Consider the following 27,136-nt stretch of genomic DNA (forward strand, 5'->3'; position numbering starts at 1 on the left):
GTTAGTTCAACAGAGCTTTTTTTCTTTTCCTCATAGCCCAAGAAAGAAAGAAAAAAAATAAACACTTACAAGTTACAGGTGCACTTTGGGAACATTCACAGTAGTACATGCGTACGAAAAGCACACTTTAAAAAAGGCTGCTTCCACGCACACGCATAGCGTTCGCCACGAATAAAACACACTCTCTCTTCACGCAATTTTCTGTTCGCAGGTGAAAACTGGATTCTCGTAAAAAAGTCCGACGCTAGATCGCCGAGCAGGAATTGCGTTGTGTCATCGCGAGGAACTGTGGCTCAGAAAATCGTTCGTCTCGTCCAGGTAAACGACAAACTCAGCGATAAATCGTCAACCCTTGGACCTCATCGTTGAGCGAATGATCCACGAATCCTAAGGAAACCAATTTCTCAGCCGACCGAAATAACACGTCCGTCGACTTGAGCGATGAAAACGCAGATTTTGTAAAATATCCACGGCCCTGACAAAAGCGATATCGATTTCCTTCCTTAATCTTATATACACAGAAAGCAGAGCGTTTTTATTTTTTGATCTTAACTCTCTTTCACGTGCGTCGCTTATAATACATACACTATGTACAACCTCTTTGTACAAGTTTCTCTCAAATAAAAATAGAAGGATAGAATAAAAGAAAGTAACATTATTCTGCATTAGAAGACAACAAGAGTAACAATTTCGTAAAAATCTACCAAATCAAATCGAAGCACAATATTTGATAATTAACGTTGATCGATAAACAACAAAGTATCTTGTCAAAGATAAGATTCGCTTGACAAGAAGCGTCTTCCAAAACCATAAAATATATCGTCTTCGATCTTGCTATCGTTCGATTGTTCACTAATCGTTTCTTTCCTTTTTCTTTGTTTTTACACATGTCCTCTTTACAATAAACTACACTCTATCAGCGTTAAAAATTTCTTAGCTAGTTCTTTTTTTCTTGTTCGTATCTGTTAATAAGAAGTTTCTTTTTCACTGGCACACGAAACGGCTAGGATCCAGTGTCTTCGGTTTTCTCGTGGACGACTTGACTCGAGTCTTCGCGATTCACACAGTCTCTTATCGCTTGGAGAATCACACGCACCCTCCTGTCCAGGGCTGCGAAATGGGGTTCCCATAGAACTGGCGCCACGGGATCCTTCGCCATGCTTCTTCGCAACGCCTCGCTCAAGGGGTCTGGCCCGTTGTGAAATCTGAGAAACAAAAAGAAAGGAATGTTTCAATTTCTGGCGATAAAAGGATTTAGTCCTCTCCTCTTATTCCTCGTTGATATGAACTCCTATGTTACAATGAAAACATTCAAGCACGTGTTACAGCCAGACTGTGGATGTTTAGGCAAATTTATATCTTTCTGCCGAAATAATTAAAAAATGAAATCTACATAGAGATTTGTTTCATCTATTCAATAAAAATTACTTTCTCGTTTTTGAGTTTATTTAAATGATAACAGTTTAATGATAATCACGATGTTCGAATATTTTAGTGAGCTAATGTATATTAACGAACAATGAAGCATTATTATTAATCGCCAACTTCTGCTCTAATTTCTCTTCTATAATCGTTCACTACCTTTCTGTTGAATTTTCAGTTCCACGTTTATCATACTTTTATCATAATGAATTTTATCATTTTAATAAACCGCATTACTTATCGGATCGTTTCACATTAATAGAAATTTGTTATTTATATAAGATTTCATTATACTAAAATACAGATTCCATTAAGTATGATAATATAATTTCATAAATATAGTACTCTAGACTCTATTTGATAATTTAATTTTAATACGAAGTATGAAGAATAGAATTTAGAAGGAACGGTATTAGATCGTAACATGAAATATTCAACTTCGAACGAACCGTGTTTCACTAAATCCCAAAAAAGGATTCTAGAAAGTAAAAAATAATTCTAGAATGTTATACGTAAAAGAAAAGGGCTTAAAATTATATATGAAGCAAAGAATTCTTTGCTTTATCTACAGAAAGATAACGAATTCTTTGGCCTAGAAGGAAAAAAAGAGAAAGAAGCATTTAGAAAATACATAAACGACCTAATAGAAATGGATTGCCAACGCAAGAGTTAAATAATACACGATAAATTGCAACGTTGCGGAGCAAAGACCCAGAGCAAATTTGAAAACCCTTACGGGACTACCTTAACGCTCTAGGTCTCAAACTGCTTAAAATAAAATCCCAAAGATAAATCTTTTCTCTCTGGACGGAGGTGGTAGAATATTTGAACAATTCGTTCATGGTCTGTCGCCGAAATTCTCTTTCAAAAGACCACGCCACTGTTCTCTCCCTTCCTCTCTCAAGAAAGACCCGGTTGATCCTCGGTTTTCAATATTCACGGGGAATCAAAGTAATTCGATCGTTTTTAATAAACATGCAAATCCACGGACGTAGAAGTCGTCGGAACTCGAAAGATTAAAAACGTGACCCCTTCCTCTCTCCTTCTTTCGTCTCGTCACTGTCTGGCACATTGATCAGCGTGCTCGAGCGTGAGGCGACAGAAATTTTTCAATAAAAATGCAAATGCCCGTAATTAGAAGTTGGTTCGGCGGTAAGACACGTATCTTACTATCTATCATCGAGAGAACTTCCCACCTTCGTTTTGCCGCGACACCTTCTCTCTTTTTCTTTCTTCCTATCTTTTCCTTCCTATCCCATGTTGGAAAAATTATTTTTCCGGTTTGAAATTTTCCACATTGCTGGAACCATCCTGCGAGATTTCGAGACGCGGTCCGATAATAGAGGATCTGGCTCTTCCTTGCGGAACAGGCAATGAATAAAGTATCGACTAAGCAAACGGCTCGTAGATGGTACTTATGGCGTATGTACAGGGTGAACTATTTGATTTTCAGGCTTCTTGAGCAGGAATGTCTCGGATTAGATACATTTTTGCGATGTTTGATCGATGATCTTTCGTGGATCTTTCGAAATCTTTCGAGACTTGTTTTCTTCTAACTCTCATTCGTTCCTCGTGTCAATCTGAGTCGCTTTTCCGATAAAAGATCGTATTATTCGGCTACATTTATAGAACAATTTTCCTGAAACTTATTGGCTCTGACGTGCGAATGAAGCGTCATATTTCTAAAGGAGAGTCAGTGTGAATGTATGTGAAAGACAAAGAGTAAAATTAGTTATTGATCTTTTCATTTTATTGATGTGTTACCACTGTGTCGATTTGACACACAACAAATATACATTTTGATTTCTTTGAGGAATGAAATTACATTATTAATATTCTTACGCGTGTTCACGATTTTGTTGATACTGTTTTTTATTTTTAATTGTTCTTTAATTTCTTCTAAGTGGCCGCCATCGAAGAGAATGTGTTTCATTGCAAGATTTTGGTTACATAGGGTACATCCAGCTACAGATTCTTTTGAATGTAGATAAGTCGAGTAGATAAGTAGATAAGAATCTGGTGTGGCTAATTATCGCACGTGTAATAACCACTTGGTCTCGTCTGTTCGGTAAACTGGTGTCCGGTTTGTATTTATATTTATACCCTTCTGCGTTTCCTCTACGTCTTGCTGCTGTGAGAGTTCGTAGTATAATCGAGCTTCTCTGAAATAGTCGAGAGTATTTTTATCTCTGTATCTATTTAATCTTCTGCACTACTAGAAATATCAAATGATTTGTCAATAGCATCTGATTGCAGCAGTTGCAGAACTGGTTCTGATTCCTTCGACAGATATTCATGGCTAGTTCTTCAATGTCTAAGTCTGTATCTTATCAAAGTTATTCTCTCTTACCTGTTTATGTAGAGAATGGAGATTTTTTGGTACAAGTTTTGTATCATATTGTGGAACTTGGGTCGGTTGGTCGAGTTCTATATCCCATTTTATTCTTCTCTTTTATTGTTGTGGATCGACCTAAAAACGTCTTAAAGTCTTTTTTTCTTCAGCCTTCTTATCGACTTCTCCGTGTCATTAAATTTTAATGTTAGATAGTAGAATTTTTTTCACACTTGGAGATTGAATTATCGACGATTTACAGAAAAGCGAAGAGAAGCACAAGTAAAGAAAATGTTGGGTGATTACATATGATCGATTGATATAATGGTTTTCCAACGGGACACCCCGTACATGTGGGTTTGTGTGTATACTTAAGGGCATATTCTGGAAGAAGCACGCGGATAAAAGTATTTTTCTGGCTGGCTACTTCTCGATGTCACAGGGGAACGTAGAAAAGCACGCTGCTCTTCGCCGAGAGAAGGATAAAGACTTGATCGAACAGCTTTTATACCATTTGAACGATTATGGTCTTCGAGGGTATTGATGATCCTGAACGACAGATCCTTTTAATATTTACCGAATCGAAACTCCAACAGAATCCCATCTTCTGAAACTTTAACATATACTTTTTAAACAATTTTTTAAAATACAATTACATTATAATTCACACTTTCACTGCTATTCAGTTATTGCAATAATTTTGCTTTGAAACAGCTATTGTATTGTTGGTTTTATTTACTACTACAACATTATGTAGTGATAACTATTCGGTATTGTTATTCACTGATTTGATTGATTGATTATTATTATTATATAATTGGATTGAATATTAAATAGTATTGGATTAAGGAAAAGTAAAAAGATTCTGGAAAGAAAATTCGTAAAGCTATTCGATATATACATATACCGTAGTATATCTGCACATACTGTTTAATAAAAATTTTTTTTAAACCAATAGAAATGAATAACCTTCAGTTTTTTTTTAATTTCTCTATGAACTTTCAAGGTAACTTAATAATTATTAATGAAGCTAGGAGATAGCAATGCTATTTCTAATCAAAGAAACATAGAATGAAAAATAATGAACGTAACGATATATGTAAGAGCGTATCGCTTCTGGGGACGGAAAATTAGATTTCAATAGTAGTGAAAGTGTCAAACGATTAAATTTTATCTTTCTCAAACCATTTACAAGCGAAAGAAAAAATGGTGTACTTATACTACTATAAAAGCTGTTTCGTTTTTTCTTCGCCTACATTGTTATTACAGCGCATAAAAAGGTAATAGAGAAATCCTATGCTCGATAATATGAGAAGAAATTACGAACACGATCCTCGACAAACTGTTATTCCAGCTAATCAAACATCATGTTACGTTATAAATGCAACGATTTCGTGAAATATATTTGATAAGAAGGATACAGTATAGCCCTATATGTGTTTCGTATTAACGCAGGTTGGAATAGTTGAATGGGAACTAAATGAAAACGAAATCATAATGAAAGAGAAGTAACCATGACTGACACGATGAAGTAGCTGCAATGAAGTACCCACAGGATGCAATTATCCTATGATATCAGGTTTAATGGACAACGTGTGGGCTTCTTCAATGCGTCTTGAACGACCAGCACAATTTCATTCAAGAAGATACTCTCTGTTAGCTATGTTCTACGATAATAAGCAACTAGACCAAACTAATACGAAATTAACGATACTCTGGGTTCGATTTGCTCGTATTATTACACGATTATTAAGAGAAAAATAGTTAACATAATTACTAGTCTACGTGAAGATGAAAAGTCACGAGACATACAAAATACTGTAGCCACGCGAAGAGTAAAAAGCAAAATACGATGATTCACTTTCACGAATAGAAACATTCTGTGTGTCTTGTTTCTAGTAGGTTTGTTAAGTTATTTTCAGACGTGAAATATTCGAGACACGTGCGCTAGTAAATACGCCAAAACCCAAATCAAACCCAAAGAAACATCAAAGAATCTAATAGTTGAAATTATCTTGACATTCTCACTGTTTTCATAAAGAATTCAACAAACGGATTCCGAGCGGCAGCATATATACATAACAGCTCAAGATGAACAGCTGAGCGAAAACGAGAAGGATAACTGGAGGCCGTAAAGGTTTAAAGAAATCAGCGAATCCTGGGAACCGAGATCCAGATTACCGCGTGGAATTCAATCTGCGAAACGAGTTATCTCGATTTTTATCGAGACAGTGGCAGGTGTCGTGCTTGTAGAGAAACACGCGTGCCAGAGATTCTGGCGAAGAAGATATCGGCTACCGGTTTCGACCTAGCGGACACGTAACGACGGCCTAAGCAGCGTGTCGGACAGATCGATAATCGTTTGCTGTTATCGTGCATCGGTCATTTGGTGCACGTACATCTACACGTACGCTCGCGGACACACACAAAAATCCAGGTACACATTCGTGGAGATGTGTGCACGCGTGTGTAGCTACGCGTGTCGACGAAATCCGCTCTCGTTGAATTTATCGCGGCCGTAAAAAGCCTGGTCCCCGTGAATTCGCATCAAAGCGGAGATTCACGAGCGATGCTGGCGACGGCCAATTCTGGTAAAACGTTTCACTCCGAAATCCGCCTTATCCAGCCCCCCGGGGCCACGGCTCGTAAAGTTTCCCCAGCGTTTCCCTTTTTCGAAATCCGCCGAGAGGCCATCCAGAGAGGGGAAGGGAGCCCCGCTCTGAATTGTAAATTCGACCCAGATCGATCCTCTACGCTCTCGCGACACCAGCCCTCGATACGATCGTACCCACAGCGTCGAATTAGAGCCACGTCCAGATCCACGATCTTGCCTTCGTTCTATCTCCTGTTCCCTGTGGCATTGTGTCGATTGGAGAAATTAATAGGAGATCGGATAGACTGATTTATGGGTGGAGATGTGCAGGCGAAAATCGAAATATTTGATGGATTTGTTAGAAAGAGTAGAGGTTTCTGTCTATACAGTGGCTAAGGCCAGTATTTTTACCATCCTTGTGTTTATTATAGCGATTATACTATCAATAATTAGTACACGCTGGTAAAATCGAGATACATATTGTTATTATAAATTTTCTTCTTCGTCTTCTTTTACGTTTCAAGTAGCATCTATATTGTGGTCATTAGCGACGATGTTTGAGTTGTGTGAGTTAGATTTTGTTGAACATATTGATTTCCTTAAGCTAGCTTATTGTATTTCTTATATAGTCTCGTGATGTTAGAGCTTTGTCTGGTTTCGTGTTGTATTTTTGTCTTTGGTGCTTTGTTCTTCTACACTCATAATTAAGTGATTAATGGTTGGTCTTGACAAGGGGATAGTATGGTGGAACTGTTTTTTTGATTAACTATTCGTGCGTTACTTTTGAGCATCCGGTACGCCAGGCCAGTACATTGCTTCTATTCGTATCGTTGAATGGAATTTTGTTGCTAGAAATGTTATACTACGTTGTAAACCTTTGCTCCTTCGGTTAAAGTTCAGATTTTCTCCCATCCTTCTTTTATTGCTGTTTTTGTTATTTTCATAATATATGCACACACACCCACACATATACACACATATATATATATTATAAATAGGAGTATATAAAACTTCAAGTATTCTACTTATGAGGAGGAATGTCAAGCAAATCCTAGAAAACAATAGAGTTTCCCTACGTAAAGAACGTGTTCGCAATAAAACAAATTTGATACAATAATAGGAACTGGAGCGGAATTATCCGAATCCAAGTTACGGAAGAATTTCTATAATACTGAAAGAACTTACTTTAAAAGGGTGTTTAGAGTTGTTTGTCTGATCATGCAGCACTGTAAGATGGGGGCCAAGATAGAGATCTCATCATGGAAAGCTCTGCCAAAACCTCTACCATGATCCAAGTGCAAGGGGAACGTGTTGTTGCCGAAAATCTTGAACGTCTCGTAATGGTGTCTGTCCATGTTTCCCATAAGGAAGTCTAAGACGGCCATGTCCATTAGATCCAGCAGCCTGCGACCCTCGTGATATGGTGGAATTTCTTTTACCAGGGAACAGTAATCGGAATCTAAAAGCATACAAAAATAAAATATTACTAAGTTTTAAGTTGTATTTATTTTACAGAATATTAAAATGGTACTATAGCGTGGGAGGTTGGTATTAAACGAAGATTCAACTAAACTTAATGAAAATCAATTATAACTTAAGAGTATTTCAAACTATCGCTTTTCATCGTGAAATTTTAATGTTTGATGGATATATATATATTATGTAACCAGGTTATACATGGGTTATGAGAGCTACGGAACTTTTACATTTTTAAAGCTTCAGACTATCAAATATTCAGCGATCCGCTCGATAATATACCCTTAACGATAGTAGTTTCTTTAAAGCTCTAGGTTTCAATTTATAGCTTAGTATTTAATTAATATATAATTAATTATTGATAGCGAGAACTACTTTGAAACAAATGCTGCAGTAAATATTGTATAAAATATATGTATAGAGTGACTCGGGAATCCATTTGAATACTTACAGAAAAATATAAATACTTACAATAAAACATTTCGAAATTATCACTGTAAGCATCACACGTTTGTTACGATCATACTTCTCGAATTTCAGACCAATACGAACATGTATCCTCTATTTTTATGAGATTTCTATTTGTAAAGCAATTTGTTCAAAATGAAAAAATTAAAACAACTGGACTCGTCATGTTCTTTCCATGTGCATTTCGAAGTCTGTAAAACGAAGTCTATGAAAAGTTATCGTTAGAAGCAGAGAACTCACCACCTTAAACCAGTTTTTGTTTTATCTCGGTACAACACCTGGTTCCCGAGATATCGCCGTGCGAAGCAAGTATAATTTTTAATAATTCGATATCCCTGTCTCTGTCGCACTCACACGCCGACCTACCGCAATCCAGATACCGGTGCAGCGAACAGTGAATGATGCTGATTTAGCGTTTTTTCACTGCTACTATTAAATCGTTACGTACACAATCCTTCGAAAAAAGTAGGTCACGGCGATTTCCACGAATTTTGACCGTCATGCATCTTATCGCTGAACTATCGACTCGCGATATCCCGGGAACCATTGAACGTATGTATCGACTTCAAACAAAGTGCATTATAAAAAGAGCGTGCTCTGCTATGTACCGAGTATACCCAGTGGAAAATTGGTTGGATATTCCGGATGGATTTTGCAACCGGTTAAGACGGAGGGATGTCATGATTTTGATCGAAAAACAATAAATGTAAAATTGTTTTAGAAAATAGACTATTTTAAATTGATAATGAAATTATGATTTATATTAAGACGTCTTGAGCTAGTCACGAAAAATTATCTATGTTTATTTGTGCACAACCGTGTATACATGTATATAAAATTATTCAGAAAATAACACTAAACTGACGTAGCTAATATTCAGGAAACGACACTAATAATTGGTGACTAGCATGTAACCTTAGAAAGGAACTGACGTTTAGATGAAAGAAGCGGTTGCGCCAGTAGAAGTTCAGAAAAAGATGTAATAACAAACATGACGTAAAATCGTGGTCGTAGTAAAATGCACAAAACTCGTGGTAAATATGAAGAAAAACATTGCCGAACTATACCAGCGACAGTTATAGATTTTGAAATAACGTAGAACTACATCGCCGGCAACCAGCCAAAAACTTATAAATGACGTAGAACTACGTCAGTGGCAACCAGTTATAGATTTTGAAGTGACGTAGAACTACATCGCTAGCAACTACGGTGGCGAACAAAAGAATGTTTATAAAATAAGAAATATAAAGACAACATAATTTTGTGAATTAAAACGATGAATATATGTGATATATATATCATAGAATAAATGACTGTTATCAATATTGAAAAATATTTTGGTGAGTATGTGGAAAAGGATACACCTCACCGGTTTCGATAATCTTGAAATATATTGCCAAGGTCAACATACTTAAATTAAAAAAAACTTCAATACAATTTATGTTACGACTATACTTCACTCTGGAGTAGGTGGGCGCGTTTTTATATAGTCCAACCTAAACTTAACTCATTGACGAGAAATACGACTATTTTTAATATCGTATAAATAAAAAAGAAGAAACGAACGTGCTATAGATTAGGCTAAAGTGATATACTTTTTAATGAGTCTATTGCTATATGAAACGTTGCACTATGTCTTCGCCTGTCTATTTGTCACTTACATACAAATAATAATTAGAGTCAGCAGATATATACATATCGCTACTTGGCACCTATACCGGTACAACTTAAAAAATGTAAACCTTAGAGGAGGGTTTTTTCTTTTCTTTTTTAAACAAATACACAAATTGCATGAATTAAAATAAATAAAACTACATTTTTTACAAAGAAATCTACGTGAGTCATCTCAATGACATTACAAGACCGACACTTGTAGCGTCACAAAACAACTGAAGATGAGTCAGTGTCGCTGTAAAACTAAGATCAGATTGATAGCGACATAAGTAATAATTTTCCCTTCTAACGCAAAATTGAGGGAGTTATAAAGATACCGTTTCATATGATAAAAGCAGAAACATAATGTAGGCTTTCTTTTTGATAAAAGAAAATATGAAATTTGTCAAGTTGTTCCATTATCGTTGCCAAGCAGCGACATGTCCTCCACACGTAACCTAATGACAAAAGTATATTTGCTAACATATACAAATAATAATAAGTCAAGTAGTAATCCAATTTACAATACATTTGGAAAATGGCATTTGCAAAATGGAAACAAAAATTAATTCATGACGATCGGATACTAATCTGACGCAACCTACAACTCGTTGATTTATCATTTTTTATTTATATTAAAGATAATTAGCATCAGTGAGTTAAATTTAAGTTGAGCTATATATATATATATATATAACTTAACTCAACTTAAGGGATGATATAACCTTAATGACGTATTTCAAGCTCATTGAAATCAGCCAAGTGTGCTCTTTTCTACAAAATTACAGCAATCGTTGATACAGAAAATTATTAAAATGCACATCGCATCAGTTTTCATCTTTCTTTTGTTGCTACTTAAGGATGACGTAGAACATCTAACCGCTTGTGAATGTGTTAATAAACTAGATTCGAGGGAAGAAAAATCTCACCGTGCTCCCACTGCGCCTTCTTCCTCTTGTGATAACTCCTGCGCCATGGATGTCGCCAGGCCTTCCTCGCAACGAAAGATTTATCCGGCAAGAACGCGGCGAAGCTCCCTTCAAGGGTGTCCGGATTTCCGCAAATCGCGTGCGCCGTATCGCAGTAATAACTGCACTTGCCGTGGAAGCAGATATTACCGGCGGGGCTGACGAAGAACGTCTTCAGTAGCTCGCCGTCGGCGATCTGATAAATCTCTGTCGTTAGGTTCAACGTTCTACCGGTGACTGGCATCGCCCTTCGGAATCCCAGTAGTCTGCAACAGCGAATCGTTCGATGAGGGCAAACTTTTCCACGCTCGTTCCTCTTGGATCCAAGAAAATATACCGATAACGTTGATTAATCGGAGATCTTGTTTTTCATAGATCGTCTTTTTCCTTTCTTTTTTTCTAATAAAATTTCGATCGATAGAATACTTGGTTACCTGTCCAGATGAAACGCTGCGATCTCTGCTGTGTGTCTCTCGAAGTCCGTGAAGTAGAAGTGATTTGGTAAAGTTTGCTGTTCTCGTGGAAACCTGGTACATTAATGAGAAAAAAAAGAGATAATATTGAATTGTTAATGATTCAGAGGAGTTGGAATAAATAAAACTTTGGTATTCTCTTGCTACGAATTTAGGTGGTTTTTCATACGGATAGGACGCATTAAAAATTATAACGATGTAAATCGAGGTTGGGAAAAATTAGAATTTTCACAAATATCGTCGCTTTGGTGGCGTAGTTAATTAAGGTATAATTAGATTGCGGATGTTTATGCATTTATGGAAAATTTAAATATGCAAAAATAACCAGAACGCATGTGACATTCAAGTAAAATGCGTAAAATATTCAAAGTAAAGTAATCGTTATAATTTTAACGGGCGAATCAAATTCCTATTTAGTTTCCACTCCTTTATATAGTTTATAAAATTACGAATTTGCATAAATTGACACGGTTCCATAATTTGAACAAATATGATGAAAAAGAGTAATCTGACTTATACCACTGTGATTTTCAATTAGCCACAAGCTTTTCTGAAAAATTATTGCAATGCTATTTACACTTCAATTTGTTTGAAACATTGGAATAATAAATAAACGGCAACAAAGAAATTTGATTAATACATTCAATTTCAATCGCAAATGAAAGAAACGTGCAAATTATTTGTAAATTTTCGTAGAATACAAGATTCAGGTGTATCTGAGTCAAATCAAGAAACGAACGTTGACCTAGAATAACGTAGAACGTATTATCCGATGGAAATGTTTTTCGCGATTTTCCACCTCGATCGTGGGACTCGTGGGAAATTCCTTGTTTTCTCGGGAATATTTTCCGGTTCAAGGGCATCGTCGAGACCCAATGAGAATGCACGAGCCTCTCTCCACGTGGAAAAAGAAAAAAAAGAAAGAAAAGAAAATACACGGAAGAGAAAGTAATTTCCACTTTCGCGACAATGTCAAAACACTCGCGAAGAAATCTTCCCATAATTGAACACGACAATCTTACTCTATCATCTTCATTTTTCATTTTCACTTTCTCGAGGGAATAACTCACGCTTTATTACCACGTTCTGAATTTCATTCAATCGAAATTTCGTAATTGATTCAAACCGAGATTCAGATAAGAGAGGAATTTTCATCTCGGTTCTACGATCGTTCTCGTTGCCTGAAAAATGTTTTGCTCGTTCAAGGCCGTAGCACGTACAGCTACGCGACAGTTTCGAGATGTCGGAATCCAGAAGCAAGCGATTTCTCGAGAAAACATAACCCTACAGAGAAAGAGAAGAAGAAACGGTTTTCTCTTCGTTTTCTCCCGCCCCTCTACCTCGTTTCCGGTTCTATCGTGAAAGTCGACGGCGATAAATAAAAAAAAAACCGTCTCCGGGGAATCCTTCTCGTACGTGTGCACCTTTCCTTACGAAATATGGCGCTAGAACAAGAAACCCAGAATTCCGTGGATCTACTGACGTTGAGCGAGTACGTGCTACGCAGGCTCTATAAGAATGTAAATAATGGGACAAAACTTTCAGAAAGAGAGTATTTGATTTTAAATGTTTATGAATTAATTCTAAACGATGGTATCAGTGGGTTACAGATAACCGTCATAGTACATATATAGGGTTTTTCCGAAACCATGATACGAGCGGTCGGATGGTGATTCTACGTGTAAAAATACATCGAAGAGAAGAGTAACAGCTTTTTCGTTCAAGGCTTCGTTTTCGAGAAAAATGAGTTTGCAAACTCGTCAGCTACCCGTATCATGTATTGACTGATAGTGTTGAATTACGAAATTTCTGTTTCTGTTCGTGCCAGTATTACTAAACATGGGCAATGTCACAATTCGTTAATTGGTTTACATTGCATTATATTACATGGTAACAATACGGTGGTCATGAATAGTATTGGCATAATATCTATTATCGTATATATAATAATATTTATTATTCTATTCATTATTACATTCTTAAAGCAATTCTGGTTTAGAGTGCCATTTTTGGGAATTTTATTGAATTTTTTCCATAGAAACCACGATATTTCTACTAGTAAACTTTTGCATACACATGTTTGATAATGTTTGAAGGACATTCATCTTTCTTCTTAAACGAAAATGATCGAACTATTTTAAGCGAAAAACTTACGCGGGTTATGTAAACGTCATTACGCGGAGTTCTTTCAAAAAGAAAATCTCTTACTAATGTCTGGCACGATTCTGATTATTCTACTTATCTGAAAGGGAAAAATAGAAATACGTCTATGGTGTGAACGTACACTTGACTCTCAGCAATTAACTATCTCTACTCTAATTAGGTTATGAAATAAAAAAATGTTTCTGTCCGCGTATTAACAGGATTATAAAAATATTCCTAATTTCTTGTATTTCGTGGTCGAGGATGAAAACACGAGTAATTTGAAATAAAACTATCTTTAATCTCGATACTTAGCAAACTTTTTGCATATTGCGATCCAATATCCAAACTTTTACCAACTTTGAATCAAAATTCCAGTGAGAATACTGAAATACTTTCGCTTCTCATTAACCCGATTCGAACTTCGTTTTATCAGTGCCTGGCGCAAATAATTCCTACTAACCATTCAGCAGACTCCTAATCAAAATGATTTTTTAGTTTCCCATTTTTTAATTACGAACCGAATAATCGTATTACCATCTCGTTTGATGTAATGGTATCCAGTAACTACGAAACTATGTAATTAGCAAAGGCTGTGAGGTTGATGATAACGGTAGAAAAATTTCGAACCAAAATTTTTCAATTAAATACAAGTACGTTATATTTCACGTCTCTGTGGATTGTTTATCGGCGAATAAGATGTGAAAATCAAATGAAAATAGCAAACAAGTTTTCGCTTAATATCTAATAATAAAATGTGGATCTTTATGCAAATTTATATTTTCATGGTAAGATAAAATGAAGAAAAGAAGCCTAAATTGTGATTTATACTTAGAGGTAGTAAGTGTTATTTCGTTAGAAAATTGATCATCAACTTTTATTTCCTCTAGTAACTTTTTTTTAATACATTGAATCCAATTCCCCCCCAAATTCCATGTCAAATAATTTCCCAGGAAATTACATACATTTTTATGCACTCGTGACGAATGTAAAGGTGTAAGCGAAACAAAGTACTATGCAGGTTCCCTTCATAAAGACACGCAATTGTATAAAAGTCTGTCGTCTACGTTATGAATTTTATCAAAATTGATAATTGCGCTCGAGGATGTTTCTCATAAGATAAAAAGAATCGTCAAATTTCTGCGGAATATCGACTACGGAAAGAACGAAACAAGGAGAAGAACGCTGGGCGGAACTTTTCCAAGCAGGCTGGGCTAATTAATACGACGGGCGTGCGGTAATTAGCCCGTAATTTGCATCCGATTAAAAGTTAACTGGCATCGCGAGGCTGCCAGCCAACCCTTGCTGTCTGACCTTCCGACTTCGCGGCATAATTCTGTTTACCAAAGGCTCCTTCCTTCTCCTTAGCGAAGCAAAATTTTCTACCGGCTGGCAGCAACGAGGTGCGCGGGAAAGATAACCAGTATTTCGTTGGAATAATTGCGCGGAATAAGACCGGGGTCGCGGCTATTTTATATTCAAATGAACCGGTTCGTACGCGATTTATTCCGGGGCAAATATTAATTGCATCGTCCACTGCTGAGGACCTACAGATTTATAGGTCAGATTAGAGGAATTGCTTTTCTTACAGGCCGCCTCAAAAATCTGGGACATACGAGCTTCGGTTTTTCTTCTTGCCTCGTTTCATACCGCAAATTGATTAAAACCCTGCTACGATTCTCGAATATCTATGTGACGAGTACGCTCTCATTTTAACGAACAAAAAGAACAATGTTCTAAGACGTTTGATAAAAGATTGGAACGAAGAGTCGTCGTGTAAAACTACATTTTTTAATTAACCTTTAATAAGACTTCTTTCATATTTTCTCCGGATTGAATGTATTTTTCAGTGTTAGAAGAAAATGAAAGTGACCGAAGGAATTTAGTTGAACTTCTGTGATGAGTCTACTTTTATGTCAATATTCTTGACAAGTAAACTTCTTGTTATATTATTTATTTATCGTAATGAAGTATTTTATATCGCGAAATAAGACGAAATAAAATGATTGTTAGAATTTTTAAATGGGGTATTACCATACGTACTTTTATATATTAATGGTTGTTTTTTTTTTTTATTATCGTATTTAAAGAAGCATAAAAATGAATCATATTTGCTTGAATTATTTCTTCATTTTTTTCTATGTTTTTTTAATACATAGTACAGAGTTCGATTATTGAAATTTTTCGAGTTTGAGGTTTTGAACCTGTATATATTTTGCGTGTACTCCCCTACAATTTTTCGTGCACGAGCAACTTTATACGAGTCACGTATACGTATACACGAGTGCTCGAGATTTTTGTGAAGCTCGTAAAACCAGTTCCATTGAAATTTGCTATATCGTGAATGGTCAAACGCTAATTGCGGCTAGAACTAATGATGTAGGTCGATGGTAATTATTGCTGGTCGATTAGTCGACCGAGTGGTGGAAAGCGAATAAAAAACATCCGACCTACGACCAGCAACTTCTTTTCCTCGGTTGGTTAAACTAAACATGCAAAGCGTGAACAATGATTTAGTTCAATTATCGAAGTATAGAGAATGCTTTCTAGCTGACTCATGCTTTTCAAAGACATTTATTAATATCATTCGCGGTTCTTTTGACGAGATAAAGTTTAGAAAAGTTGGCCGAAGTGCAACGAGGAAGATTATCGAAATTTGTTAGTAAAATGCGAAAAAGGAGAGGTGTTTTTAATAATGGAGTACACGGGATTCAGACGCTAAAGTTTCGCGGCAAATTTAATAACGCGAACTTCGCTAGCCGCAGGAAGGTGGATAAGAAGGAAACTTGTGTTTCTCGCAAACCATATAACCAGCAATTTTATTTTTAATAATCGCTTTGGAAATTGTTGAGGAATAAACAGACATTTAAAGAATGTAAGATGTATGGAAATTGAAAAATAGAAAAGATATAAGATTTCTATGCATGTCCAAAATATTCCATTTTTAGAAACACATGTTTCAATAAATTCTAAAAAGAATGCCTTTATACATCGGTGTACATACGAACGTTATAAGATTGAAATCATATGTGGAAGAGAAGCTTCTCAGTTTTAATTATTTTATAATCAACATTGTACTTTGATGAGCTTTAATTCATTAAATGATGAAACTGGCGGTAATTTAAGCGCGTTATATTTTCTTCGCAAAAACATGGAAAGAAATAAGCTTCTTAGAAGCATGACACAAAAAGACATTTCAACCTAACATACAATTACATATTTACAAGCAAACAGAATGGTTCAGAAAACCTGCTAAATACTCCAATATTTCTTCATCCCTACAAATCAGCGTTTCTTCCTCTCCAAAGATCAAATACAATTTTCCATTTACAAATATAAATATGTTAATTAGAAAAAAAATAAAAAATAGAAGAGAAATATAAGAAAGTAGCACAACCTAATACACCAGCCACCTCAATCTACGTCTATTTGTTCTTTATCGTTCGAAATCATCGTCTTTTCTGCAAAAATAAAATTCGCAAATATAAAAATGTTTATGGAAAAGAAAGAAAATATGAGAAAGCAGTATTACTTAATACATCAGTCACCTTAATCTTTAGGTATTCCTACTTGATCCCCTGAAATCACTGCCTTTTCTCCAAAAATGAAGTATAATTTTATGTACATCCATGAATATAAAAATATTTATTAAAAAAGGAAAAAAAGAAATATAAAAAAATAGTACGACCTAATACACTAGCCACCTCAATATCCCTACCATAACCACGTCAATCTTCATCTATCCCTTATTTATCCCCCGAAATCGCCATCTTCTCTTCAAAAATAAAATCCACAGATATAAAAAAAAAGTATATATATATATATATATATACGTAAAGGGAATATAGAAAAGTAGTACAACCTAATACACTAACCACTTGAATCTCCATCCACTTCTTCTCCATCTTCCGAAATCGCCGTCTCTCCTCCAAAAATGGAAATAAAAGTCGAATCTGGCAGCTCGAACGAAATCGAAAATCACCGTTCAGATTCAACGAGTAGTTGTTCATCTGCCCGAAAATCCAAAGCTCGCAATCAAAGAGCCTTGAAGCGGGCTTCGAATAAAAAGAAACCGAGCGAAGAAATAATTTCGCGAGAAGGAACGTCGTCGTGAAAAATTGTCCATTCAATGAATCTCTCTTCGTTCGAGAGTGGAAAAGGAAAAAAAAAAAAAAGAAAAGGGAAGGAACACGAAGAGCGAAAGAGAAAGTCAGAACTGGTTCGTTTCGTGAGGAGAGAAAGAGGTGTCCTCTTTAAACGTATAACGAGAGCTTATTGCGGGATTGGTGGCGCTGCAGACGCTGGCAATTTTGTGGAATTCCAGCTTTCTTCCTCCTCCCACCCATTGACACCCAAACGATTCCAGCCCTTTTCGTAGCGTGTCAGAGGATGGTCCAAGTCCGGAAACTTTCCCTGAAACTTATTGCCGAACTTATTACCGGAGTTTAAGCCGGCCTTGGCCACTTATCGTGGAATCTTCGGCCGACCGGAAGTTTAAAGGGCCAAGTGTGTGCACGGAAATGGTTGGAGGAGGTCGAACCCCCGGGAAGAGACAAGAGGGATAAAAAGGAGTCGCAATAAGCGTCCCGACGAGCCTCACTTGTCTCGAATTTTCTCTCCACTTCGGGATATTACGTTTTCTCTTGCTTTATTCTTTCGCTCCTTTCCCCGGTTCTTCCGGTTCCGGAACACGGCGATGGGTATTTGCCGCGAGTAACGAGGGGCTGACGAAAATTATCGTGAAAAATCGCGCGAAATTAAAACGCAGTGGATACACAAAGAAAGAGAACCGATAATTGGAGAATTAACCCTTTACGATCGTATTTATTGGATGGAATTAACTTTCATTGAACGAATTCCAATTACATGATCTTGGATGCGATGTATTGAATTTATTAATTTTCTTCTTTGAAGTTTAGATACATTTAATATAATTGTATCTCTCTTTGTTTCCGTTTTATACTGAAAATTGTATCTTATACTCTTCTATCGTGTGACATGTTTCAGAGTTTTCAAGGCGTCTTTCAGTCTACAATTCTATTTCATTGTCACTCGTTTATTATTTGTTAGATGTGATTTATTGGATGGAATTAACTTTCATTGAACGAATTCTAATTACATGATCTTGGATGCGATGTATTGAATTTATTAATTTTCTTCTTTGAAGTTTAGATACATTTAATATAATTGTATCTCTCTTTGTTTCCGTTTTATACTGAAAATTGTATCTTATACTCTTCTATCGTGTGACATGTTTCAGAGTTTTCAAGGCGTCTTTCAGTCTACAATTCTATTTCATTGTCACTCGTTTATTATTTGTTAGATGTGATTTATTGGATGGAATTAACTTTCATTGAACGAATTCTAATTACATGATCTTGGATGCGATGTATTGAATTTATTAATTTTCTTCTTTGAAGTTTAGATACATTTAATATAATTGTATCTCTCTTTGTTTCCGTTTTATACTGAAAATTGTATCTTATACTCTTCTATCGTGTGACATGTTTCAGAGTTTTCAAGGCGTCTTTCAGTCTACAATTCTATTTCATTGTCACTCGTTTATTATTTGTTAGATGTGATTTATTGGATGGAATTAACTTTCATTGAACGAATTCTAATTATATGATCTTGGATGCTATGTACTGAGTTTATTAATTTTCTTCTTTGAAGTTTAGATATATTTAATATAATTGTATCTCCCTTTGGTTCCGTTTTATACTGAAAATTGTATCTTATACTCTTCTATCGTGTGACATGTTTCAGAGATTCAAGGCGTCTTTCAATCTGCAATTCTATTTCATTGTCACTCGTAGATAAGTATGATCTATATAGCTCTCACTTCTTTAGTTGTGTAATTATGTTGATAAAAATATAAATTTGTACCGTAATGACTAGTCACTCTGATAATTCTAGTTCTTGAAGTTTACACATTTTTTTCATTGGAAAATAAATGTAACGCAAACGAAAATTGGATGACGATATATCAATTTGGATGATGTTTCAAGAAAACATTTTATAAATATATCATACATAGAGCATGATAGAATATAAAATTGCTTATGTACGGAACATAAAAATGTCAAAAACGCTATGAATTTTTCGAACAGTTAAAAAAATTTCTTAAAAACCTCGATACTTCGGTCTTGTCTGTCGTTTCACTTGTAGCAGTCAGTTATCTCTGGCGAGCATAAATAGTAGTCGTAATTAAGCAGTAAGAAGAGCAAAATCAGGCTTCTCAGAGTTGCGAACGAGGGTGCAATGGGCTCGAAGATAGGGCGAGGAAAGTTTGGTATTTCGAGGTCGCAGCCAGAGCGAAATTACTTCTGCAGTTTGTTCGCGACGTAGCTTTTCGTCGCGATCCCACGAGACTGGATTCGAAATACACCTCGATAAGAACGAGAAATTAACGCGAGAAACATCGGTCCTCCGCAACTTCCTGTCGACGCAATTGACCCGTATAAGTTAAGAACAGCTCGTATCCGGTCTGGCAACGTGCACAATTTATTCGAGAGGAAACTAAGCAGCAATATCTTTTACGATTGAGATCTACGACGATAATAGACAATTAAATCTATTCTCAGACAGGATAATTAACTCTGCCATTCAATTTCGTTCAGGATTTATGATTTATGACGATTACGGTGATTTACGATTAATAAGAGAGTGCCTTCTTTTTACTGCAAAAGGTGATTTAAAGAATCTCAATTCTTCGCCACTTAATTTTCATAATCTTCCTAATCTTATTGTTATCATCAATTTCGATATTTGTAAAATAATCATCGAAGAAAGAATTTTCTATGTTGGAACTAATTTTCTGTTATTTTGAGTAGAAAAAAATACTTGTGTATATCGTTCTCGAGTCCAAATGCAGAGAGCAATTTAATTTATAGATTTGTTAATTTATACCGACGAAAACAGGACGAATTTATTTTGCAATCAAATATTTCCGATCGAATATTTTCCGAAATCCCGCTGTACACAGATTTAGAGTCTTCTATAGTAAAGTGATCAATTCTGTTAAATAAATTCATTAACAAACTAGTAAACCCATAAATGTAATTACTTGGAGCATAGAAAAAGGACAAATTATTTTACTTGTCGTTATATTGTAGCTGCAAACAAAATACTGCTGACATAGAAATTTTGTTTTCGAAATATAAAAAAGAAAAGAATAAAATTTACAATTCGTTTCTTGGATTTATAACTCATTTTTCATAAGTATCATAACTTTAGTGAAACGAGAGGGAAAATGGGCGAGTAGGAGGTTGAAACTGCGTACAATAAAAAAGAAAAAAAAAAAAAAACGAAAAGAATGAACGTGTCTAAAATGTTTTGCGACCCTCGATGCTCGTTTCCTCCAGTCTGCTTAAGCTGGGAAGTGTTCTTAGGTTGAAAGACAATGGGAGGATGTGACGTATCGCGTTTTCTGGAGGGAAAAAAGGGAGAGTGGGCAATGATAATTGAGTGGAAGAGAGGCAAGGACAGTTGGAGTGGCTCTCGCACGGCACGAGGCACTTGGCCCTCCACTTATGTAATTGTGCTCGTAATCCCATCCACGTAACTTTGTCAACCACGTGGCAAGAAAAACCGCAGGCCTCGTTCCTTTCTCTTACTCTTCTTCTGTTCGCATTTAGCTGACGAATCTTTCTCCTTTTCGAGAAGGAAAGCGTAGGAAGACCTGAGAATAATTTCGTAATAGCTGGCTGGCTAATAGCTTTTTCTTGTAAAATGCTTGAAGCAAATCAAATTTGTTATTTGAGCCACCGAGAAGAGAAACTGATCGATTTCATAATCCTTAAAACTTCCTCAGTAACAGTGGAAAGATACGATTAATTTAGCGCGGATATTTATGGAAATTTATATTTTTATAAATGGAACTAATGAAATGGAATTTAGGTTGAAATTTGTTTCGTGCATTAAACACTGAGTATTATAATGAATATTCTATTCTGGAAATTTTCTATAATTTTGCATATTATATGATTTCTATGGCATTTTTATATCTTTAAATTCCCTGTAAATGCATAAAAATCCTCAGGTCAATGGATAGTATTTAATTTTACAAAAATCAACGTAGTAACTTCAACGGAGTTGTTCAGTTTGGCTGCTGTGTGTCTTAATTATGATAATTGTATGATATATATATTAGTACAGCATCCATAATATATTCATAAGATGTATCTTCAAGTTTAAATGCTTTCACGAGCTTGTGTATCTTCAAACTGACGCGACTGTAAAGCTGGCATGCTGTTCGTATGCAACAGGCTCAAGATTGAGGATACAACCAACTATGTTTATTGAGTTTGAGATTTATACATATACTTCCGTAGTAATTACGATATTCAAAGTAAAAGGTGGAATATTATTGCTTGAAAAATATTGCAAATATATATAAAACTTCTATAGGCACATTGTAATATTCAAAGTAAAAGCTGGAATATCATTGCTTGAAAAATACTGCGACTATTTGTAAGAATTCCGTAATAATTACAATATTCAAAGTAAGAGCTCGAATATTATTGCTTGAAAAATGCTGCAAATGCAGCAATTACGTCCCTCTTCACGCAACAAATTGGATTACAAGTTTGATATATTTTCAGCATTGCAACAGCAAGACGTCCCTACTGCAACAACTTATAAGTTCTTAGGACTCAACTTCAGAGGATTAAACGGTGTATAACTCGTACTTGGAGCGCTCTCGCAAGTTTAGTGATCAAATAAATTGTTAATCCTCGGAACTAACATCCGATTCGGACGGAATTAAATGCTTTCGCTCGATTTTATCTCGTCGAAGACGCGTTTCGCGGATTCGATTCTCGTCGAAATAATCCTTAGTAAATCGTGTCCTAAGGAACTCTCTCTACCTCTCTCTCTCTCTCTCTCGCTTATCTTCATTCTCCAAGTTTCGAGCATTCATTCGTTAGACTAAGCAGCGCATCCCACCTATTCGTATATCAAACGTGACTCACATGCCTGCTGGAGATAAGCGGACAGCTTTCAAGAAACTCTCAGTTTTAGTCTTCGACCAATTACGTAAATATATGAAGAAAATTTGAGAAAAGTAAGAAAATGAAAAAATGAGAAAAACGAGGATAGTATTCAAAGTATACTTTGTTCTAAGTAACTTCATCGTCTTTTTTGTTAATATATGTTAAGAAAAATTTTAGATGGTAAAAGCAGCCTTTTTGCGATCATGTCATTACATTTTACTTGATGAAAATAATTCAGTCGGATTTTATTTAAAAGAAGTTTTAATTTATTTACTCGGAGTATTCTAAATACTAAACCGGAAATTATTCTAAAATTTGTTAAATGTCTATGTCGATACTTTCCTCATGTATCAAATGTTAAAGCAAATGTTGCTTTGTGGAAGATCAGAAACGAAGATTGCATTATTCCTGGTTAACGTTCGATGTAAGATTGACCTCTTCTTGGAAAGATTTAAATCCATTCGACTTACCTCATAGGCTTGAAGAGAGCCTGCATGTTCGAATAATTTATTTGGAGTTTCAGTTGCGTGCCGCCCTCTTTTTGAACTGCGAACAAAAAGGGAAAATACAAAGTCAGAATGGAATCAAACTATTTACTCTCTAGTCTCGCGGAAAGATATCCGATTATTGGATCGAGGTACATGAATCTCCGACTCGATTTCCTCGAGCTGAACCGGAGCAATCGAGATTTTCGATTCAATTGGTCTTAGTGCGATTAAGTCGCGTTTAATTGCGCTCTCGTCGTATACCGATACGGGGAAATAATCAACAGACACCTCTACGCAGCGTTAATCGAAATTCTCCGTTCTAAGTTAAAGTGAAGACTAAATCTCATTATAATTCCAATCATTTTGTTCCCTTACTAAGCATATGAAATTTTATTTCCTTTAGCTATACAGGTATCTAAAACATCTACAAAAAATCTAATAGGTAATTTCCCCAGTTTAGATCATAGTTTTTTAATCTGATTTAAAAATATACTCAAGGTGTTTTATAGATTTGTACAAGTTGAAAACTAAATCCAAATTACGGACAAGAGAAACTGATACTTAAAGGAACCAAACTGGAAAAAAAATGAAAGATGCACAGTTTAAAAATACATCCAAAATGTTCTACAAATTAAACAAATTAAAATTAAATTTTATCCATCGAAAAGAAAACGTTAATAATTCAAAGTAGAAATTAACAAAATAAGATAAGGATCCAAAGCAGAAAAGGAGTGAAAAAAAATATTTCTCTGTCAAAGATAGTATTAAAATGCCATGTGGAGCATGCAGATAGGGTAAATTTATTTTAATCCAAAGTTCCTGGATGATATAATTTCGCGAGTTTTTATGACAGAAGAGAAAACGATGCGTCCCGCAAAGCTCGAGCAAGTTGAACGGGAAAAATTTCTTGGCAGAGACGTACGGAATGTAATATCGATCGTGCGTCGTCCACTGTGTCAATTTCATAAATGATATATGCCTAATTTAGGTGCCAGCCGTCTGGGTTACCCGCGGTCAATTTATCATACAGGACAATTAATCGTCTGCCTGCCGTCGCGTAGCTGGAATTATTGACTCGAACTACTTAGATCCTGGGTGCTCGAAGCTTAAACCGCCACTTACTCGGTAAAAACTAATTTACTCCTATTTTTTTTTTCAATTAACTAAACCAGCCTATGATTCCGGCATTTTCTTCGAACATTCATTTTATTTATGATGAAGTGAAAGTGCTAAGAAAATGGCTATTGCTATTCGTTTTATAAAAATAGTTTACTCTTAAGGTTATATAAATTATCAGATAGATGCTTCATCTTTGGAAATTTGTTAGAAGCTTCGAAAATTTTTCCTGTCGTTCAACTGAGATTTGTTCCATACTTAAGTTAAGAATGATAGACTGGAAACTTAACTATCGTTAATTCTCACATTTCTTTTTATTTTATAAAAGAAACAAATTAACGTTCCCTCTTTTCTCTATCGAGTTATCAAATGCTTTATCAGTCATTACTTACGTCAGGTGTGTTAACCATGTTGCAATTTCTTCCCACTGGTATCCATATTAAATAATGAAATGGTTGAAAGGACAAGTAAAAAACGTGACGTGTATCTAGGTAATTAAAATTGGCATTGAAACTTGAAAAACGACGTTGCGCAACGAAAGAAACGAGAAACCTCTGTTGCATAGCTCATTACCATTGTTACGCGATTAAAAGTCACGACTTCGCGGAACATTTCGGTCACTGGTTTCTCGGAAGCGTTTCAATTTGTGTCAGATGTTGCTTTACACACCGGATACCCATCGATTTTCGAACTTGATTGTGTGAGCTGGTTTTACCTTGAACTCGAATAAAGTTCAAAGGTCGCGAAGAGGGAAAAAGAGGAAAGTTCGGAAAAGCTGGCGTAAGGAAAACTCTGGGTGTTTATCGACAGCTACTACCTCATCGATGAGTCAGATAAACGTTTGATAAGAAGTCTCTTAAATTGTTTTCCAATAAATGAACGAATTTCTGGATATTTTCTGATGACGTTAAAGATTTGATACATTTGAAACATCTTGATTGTTTAATTCACGAAAATTTGCTTCTTGATTGACGCTGTTTTTTCTCAAAAACAAACGATTCAATTAAAATGCTGAATTAAATGTCTTTGAAACGCATGGCCAGGCAAAAAAACTTTGATTAATATCAAGAATTGTCAGGTTAAAAATTCAAGGAGTCCTGAACATTTCAATACGTTAACCAGTTAGCTGTCGCGATCTCTTTGAAAAGTGAGTGCCTAAAATGTATCGCATTCTTCACACTATATACAAATTTTTCATAATAATTATTTATATATTTTTATCAGTTCTTTTTACTTCTTCTTAATCTCCAACTATTCAAAACATCATAAAATTTACAAATATATTTTAGTTTTCACTAAAATTGCAATTTTACGCACGACGAGTATACTTGTTATAACACAGAATATTGTCATTTCTTCATGACGAATATACTCGTGAAAAACTGCTAACTGATTAATTTACCAAAATTTCATTCCTCGGTTTGTGCTATCTTCTTGGAAAACCATCAGCAGCTATTGAAATTCTGATAGTCTTCGACTACTATCGAATAGAAGATCCGATAAATTCCGAATATTTCGATCTATTAATCTACTGAAATTCTCTAACAATGTTTGTATTTAATTACCATATTGTATTAAATTGACACTATCTGTTTTAGAAAAATAAACGATAGGAAATTAGAAACGATAAGTTTTTGAGGACCGTGACCTGATAATACCACAGCTCAGTTTTCATCGTATCGAGTGACGAAATTCACTCTGAAGTAATTTAATTATTGTCTAGGAAGTTGGATGGGGCTGCTTTGTTACCAAGATACCGGAGCACCGTCTTTGTCCTGTTCTCCCTTCTGATCGCCGATCTCATTTCCTTCACGCCAGCCCGATACCGCTTAATAATTGCATCTCCGTCGACCAGCCACTGGTTGCCGTTGATTTAACTTCCTCCTGCTACCTCTGCATCGTGATTTGTTCAACAAACTATCGCATCGACTGTATACTATCAAAATTACATCGACCCACTCGGCTTCGGTACGCGAAACTTCTCAGTTTGTTAGAAATCCTGCGACCCGGTTTCTCTACGAGATGTTTGAAAAGTCCACTTCGATCTTTGATTAAATTTTCTTTCACCCTTTCGCCACCACGCGTCACGCATATACGTGACGAGTTCTAAAAGCCGCTCGAACTATCTGCTTATCATTTTCTATTTTCTCTTTTACGATTGTTGATATATCTTATGGTTTCTATTGATTTTGAATTTTATTATTGAAAACTATTAAAGATGTTACGTTTTATGGTTTACGTTAATCCGTGATTTTATTGCTGGGAATTATTTGGGTCGCTATGGCTATATGCAAATTCAAAGGAAATTTTCTGCAAGAATACGAATATCAAAATATTCTACAGTCTATTTTATAGTTATTAATAATATGTCGGCGCTTGCGGTCAAATTATTCGCGAGAATTGTACAACTTGCGAATGAGTATTAAATAAATAATTAAAAATGCCAATCATTAACTGTATACGAAAATATACTAATAATTTTATTAATAATTGTTCATTTCCTATGCATCAATCGTCAAATGCAAATCAATGCTCGTCGATGTCGAATCCATTTAATGACGAAACAACAAGAAAAAGTAAAAAAAGAGAAGCACGACAAATTTCATGGATTCCGTTCCAGTTCGAAAAGGAACAAAAGGTAAATCAAAAGCCTCCAACAATTGCCATTCGATTCGCCACTGAAAGAATGTAAAACGAAGAAGAAAGAAATAGAAATGTAAGTGGTACACGTATGGTGAATAAAAATAATCGAGCAAGAGTGGACATAATGATCGAAGCGGAAATTGAGCGTGCGACATAGTGCCAGATCTAATTTTAAAACGTTACGCTCCGAAAGTCTGTGAGAGCTGATCTTCCTCCATTCCTCTCTCTCTCTCTCTCTCCTCTCCTGTCTGTCTATTCTGCTCTTTCCGTAGGATCGGACGATCGCGCGGCATTGTTAGTCAATGAACCGCGTAGTAGCAATTACTAAGCACAAAGCCACGGCCACAATAACACCGGTTAATTGTCTGG

At 35.6% G+C, this 27,136-nt stretch overlaps 1 protein-coding gene across 2 annotated transcripts in view; it reads right to left on the bottom strand.

Annotated features, from left to right (window-relative positions):
- LOC117216362 (extracellular serine/threonine protein CG31145) overlaps nt 1-27,136 on the bottom strand; it is a 93,575-nt gene continuing 66,439 nt past the window's right edge. The window contains exons 3-7 of one of the 2 annotated variants that reach the window (XM_033463061.1): nt 22,991-23,066; nt 11,347-11,439; nt 10,874-11,178; nt 7,533-7,806; nt 1-1,205 (exon numbers count right to left, since the gene is read on the bottom strand). In XM_033463061.1, coding sequence (XP_033318952.1) covers nt 1,004-1,205; nt 7,533-7,806; nt 10,874-11,178; nt 11,347-11,439; nt 22,991-23,066 — 950 coding nt within the window. In that variant the 3' untranslated portion in view covers nt 1-1,003. Of the gene's footprint in view, nt 1,206-3,981; nt 4,368-7,532; nt 7,807-10,873; nt 11,179-11,346; nt 11,440-22,990; nt 23,067-27,136 lie in introns of those variants that run through there. The other variant, XM_033463137.1, reaches the window with a different exon arrangement.

The sequence above is a fragment of the Bombus bifarius genome, unplaced genomic scaffold (assembly GCF_011952205.1).
Source record: "Bombus bifarius isolate JDL3187 unplaced genomic scaffold, Bbif_JDL3187 scf7180000007966, whole genome shotgun sequence".
Taxonomy (NCBI): Eukaryota; Metazoa; Arthropoda; class Insecta; order Hymenoptera; family Apidae; genus Bombus; species Bombus bifarius.